This window comes from Homalodisca vitripennis, unplaced genomic scaffold, assembly GCF_021130785.1.
Source record: "Homalodisca vitripennis isolate AUS2020 unplaced genomic scaffold, UT_GWSS_2.1 ScUCBcl_4823;HRSCAF=11230, whole genome shotgun sequence".
In the NCBI taxonomy this organism is placed as follows: Eukaryota; Metazoa; Arthropoda; class Insecta; order Hemiptera; family Cicadellidae; genus Homalodisca; species Homalodisca vitripennis.
This window is the reverse complement of record NW_025780939.1, coordinates 6,826-11,416: the sequence shown is the minus strand read 5'-3', so window position 1 is coordinate 11,416 and position 4,591 is coordinate 6,826. Positions and strand designations below refer to the sequence as shown.

Genomic DNA, 4,591 nt, shown 5'->3' with positions numbered 1-4,591 from the left:
TAAGTATATTTGGTTTTTTGTTTTGTTTACTTATACTCAACAATTAAACTTGTGAATACTTTAATTTGTGAACATAGTTCTAAAAAATTATAGTAAATCACTCATTTACCCTTCTTCCTACAAAAAACCTTTTTATTTAAATTGAATATCACATTCTTGATTGGTGATACAAAGTTAAAACTACTAAAACAGGTGGGTTTTAATAACATATAGATAATTAAAGTGTGAAATACATTTTCCAAAATATACAAGTTCTGGGACTCTTTGGGCAGCCTGTTTGAATAAAAATAACAGAGTATTAAAACTTGTCATGGAAAATTTATACAAAGCAAACAATCATTTTGCAATTAAAAGCACCAACAATAGTAAAGGATTTGTTTCCAGTTTACATAACTAGAGCAATACAAAAATATATTAGCAACAACAAAACAATCTTATTCACTAAAGTATAAAAAGAGATGAAAAGTAGGCCTATACAAAATTTATAAAAAAATACGAAACTCGATAATAAAGCACATTTTAAACAAAAATGTAAGACCTTTTACCAACAATTACCAAATGTATGAAAATAATATATTATTGTTTAACTGATCATTCCAAACTTTGTGTTAGGCAGTAAGGGAATTTCACATATTAATTCTACTATCTGTGTAACTGTTTCCTTACTTAACAAAAAAATGTAATATTTCGAGAAATAATTAAAACAGAATATTTATGAAGTCAGACACATGAAATTTAATGTGACCACAATCAGCAGCAACAATATAAGAAAATACACTATTATAAGAACAAGCTAAGGCCCCATAGATATACACAGTAGATCACCAGCTAGACTAGGCAGCAGTGCACCCTGGGATATAGAGGCAACTATCAACAACTTAAATCTTAAATTTTTGTTAAACATGAAATACTTTCTTTTGAACATGTTTTATAATATTACAACATTATTGCCTCATTTATCTTCATTTATAGGGAGTACTTAATGTTGTACACATACATCCATATAATGGGAACAATACATAACATAGCACAATACGTGGTGGCAGTTTGTTTATAGAAGACCCTTATCTCAGGGTGTTGCACTTACATTTTGGGGTTCTAATATGGTGGGAACTCTGAAATTACAGAATAGGCTCTGTAAAAATATTTTGAATTATGCATCAAACTATAGTACAATGAGAATATTTATATATTTATTATTTGTGAACTGCAATTCCTTATTGATTTTAGAGAACATTTACGCTTAAAAAGTTGTCAGAATAGGCATTTCTTACACAACATGAGTTTACAAAGCTTACAAAATTTCAAATTTGTACAAAACTCGCTCAGCGTATATAAGTTTATACGTTTTATATGAGAGCCGGGCAGTAAGGATATAAAAGGTGGAGGTTGCATTGTTTACGGCTCTAACAAAACGTATCATAAATTCCTTAACAAAATTCACAAAGAACACCAGAGGTAGAATGGCCAGGATGGGGTAGGGCCGAGTCACCACAAAGGTTTTGTTAATATTCCTGATGGATTCCAGCAGACCAATAAGTGGAGGGGGGTCAGAATTCTTTAGGAAATATGAGATCAAATATCCTCTACCCTCTGAAAGCTCAATATCATCGAGATGAAACATGTTTTATGTAACAGAATGAGAAAATCTTCCAAGCTGTGCTTGCTGTTATGTTTGATTTTCTTGACGTATAATGTTTTAAACATACCCTGTATAATCTAAAAACAACTTTGGCAAGCAATAACTCTGTTCATATAAATAATAACTTTTCTAACATTTAATTAAATTAATAAGTCTGTATATAACATTAAAGCTTAAAATTAAATATAAATTGAGCAGAATAAAAAATATAAGAAAAAGTTCAATATTTACAAAACTATTTTTTATATGGATTAAAATAAATGAGTTATAATCACAATTAGACATTAGTTTGAGACAGCCATTATTATTTAAAAAAAGAAAATACAATACCAAAAATAATATGATAGCTTATTTACTTGTTAAGAATTTTAAAGCATGTGTAAAGCATAATTTCTCAGGAAACGTAATTTCACGCTTGGGTGTTTTAAAACACTGAGCAGAGAAAGCCCGATTCCTTCTGTTTACAATATAACTCCATTCAGAAATTCAATTAACTTAACATAATACAAAACTAATTAGACTAATCTTGTTTTCACTAATTATCTTTTGAAATTGTTAACTTAATCTATAATGTTTATTAATTGGAACAAAACTGAAAAACACTTTATAAGCAATGTTATTGCTTAAAATTAAAAACACAACAATAATATTTCATTCATTACATAATATTTTGATACTTTTACCAGCAAATTCAATCAGCAGCTTTTCCTGTTACGATAAAATAAGATGACTTTCAATGTGTTTTCATCATTTCATTTAGTGATTTATGAAAACATGACATTTTTATCATTCTCTCTTTACTAGCACAAGACATTAATTAGTATATAATTCTTTTACTCTGTTTGTTTGGCAAAATTTAAACATAATATTCATTACATATAACAATAGCAATGTTTCTACACTACAAAAATAATAAAACATGTTCTGTAAAATGAATACACTGTTTCAGTTACTTTACTTACACCAGATCCTATAATTATCACGTCATGGAAGAAGACAAGTCCGCTCATTTGACAACACATTATTCTCCATAATTAATTAGCATCTGTGATGAGATTCATCTGATACATTTTTACCAAAAACAATTGTAAAATGAGTGAAGGTCAAATACTTTAATTATTATAAAGTCACTAATGCCAAATCAAATTATTTAAAAATATGTTTTTGTTACGATCCTCTAAAAAGTTTGAAAGAAAATTCAAACTTTGCACCCGTTTCCAAAGAACTGTTGTTGCACTCTGCACTAGTCCGAAGGTCATTCGTCCCACAGGCAGAGTTGTTTCTGGCGCACGTAGTAGAGGAACAGGTTACACTTACGGCAGGTTCGGATCCCGCAACGATAGTTGGCGCCCCTGGCCGAGCCTCGGCAGTATTTCAGACTACAGGGGTACCACCCGATACACAGCTCCAGATGACAGGTGCAGGGCTGCCAAGGGGAGTGTGTCTCCTGACACCTGCCAGGGGGAGGAACCAGTCCATTGTATTCTCTGACAGCACTCAGCAGAGAAGTCTTTGATGCACCTACAACAGCCACATACTCTGCTACTTTTTGATAAACAGCACACAAAAGCAGCTAAGTATTGAAATTGGATTCAAAATGAGTCTTTTAGCTGTTTCCGCATGTATTGTCACAAGGCCTTTCTTACATATTTACCAGTAATGTTTGGCTTCAGCATTTAACAGAATGGGTGTTTAATTTGCATCTGAATTATTGAATTTATAAAAGATTTTCATGCATCAGTGAAAATTACCTGGCAGTTGACTCCAGAGGTCAATATCAACTCTGCGAGTGTATGTAGCATCACCCGCCTCAGCACACAGTACTGGTACATGTTTTGAGATGACGGCAGCCCGCGGCACATCCACAAACAAATCCATTGTGAAGTTCTCTCGCCCTCTGTCCTCTTCTGGTGTCCGTATTGTACCAGGATTTTTCTAAACCAGACATGCATTATTATGTAGCATAATATATATATATATATATATATATATATATATGTATATAAATTATTTATTAATACTTAGCCAAGACAAGAATAATAAACCACCTAGAACAGGACATACATTGTAAACTTTAAACCAGCGTATTTTTTTTAAAGTTAACCTTTGTTTAAAGAGTTGGATTTGTGGCATCAAAATCTACTAATAGAAACCTTTAATTTGATGTACTACTTAATATATGCTCTAATTTAACATTTCCTTTGGACTCCTTGAGGACCATCCACCTGACATGACTAAAAATAGTAGTTACTTCAAAAAGTAGATTTATACGTACAGTAATGATGTACCAAGTTTTATAGCTTCACCTGTATCGTTCAGGAATTATCAAGCCCGTGCGGAACTTTTTTTACACCCTGTATGTATATAAAAAGCTAAAATTAACAAATGTAATGCATTTTTGTATATTTACCTGTCTCAGCTTCGACATTGCATCAGCAGATATGAATTCATTTTTATCAATGTGGCAGACAAAACACATCACTTGATACTGACTCTGGCCCCTTTCCTCCTCTCCCAGTATCAGAGCCTTTAGTATCTGTACTTCCTGTAACAACAAACATCTCTTACTTTATAAGTGAGCACATAAATACTGACTCTGGCCCCTTTCCTCCTCTCCCAGTATCAGAGCCTTCAGTATCTGTACTTCCTGTAACAACAAACATCTCTTACTTTATAAATGAGCACATAAATACTGACTCTGGCCCCTTTCCTCCTCCCCAAATATCAGATTTGTCGTATTTTTGCTTCCTGTAACAACAAGCATCTCTTACTTTACAAGTAAGGACATAATGTAACACTGAATCTGGCCTCATTCCTCCTCCCGCAGTATCAAAGCTTTCAGTATATGGTACTTCCTGTAACAAGAAAACATCTCTAACTTTACAATTAACACATTATTTGGTACTGACTCTTACACTTTTTCTCTTCTTCCTATATCAGAACTTTTAA

The 4,591-nt window shown here is 32.3% G+C and overlaps 1 protein-coding gene across 1 annotated transcript; it reads right to left on the bottom strand.

The window, feature by feature from the left end:
• Positions 1 to 1,861: 1,861 nt before the first annotated feature.
• Positions 1,862 to 4,187, bottom strand: LOC124373104 (out at first protein-like; the record flags this gene model as incomplete). Its single annotated transcript, XM_046831497.1, is given in 3 exon segments — positions 1,862 to 3,163; positions 3,394 to 3,577; positions 4,053 to 4,187. Coding segments are annotated over 3 exon segments (585 nt in total), but the record flags the coding sequence as incomplete, so codon positions are not given.
• Positions 4,188 to 4,591: the final 404 nt, after the last annotated feature.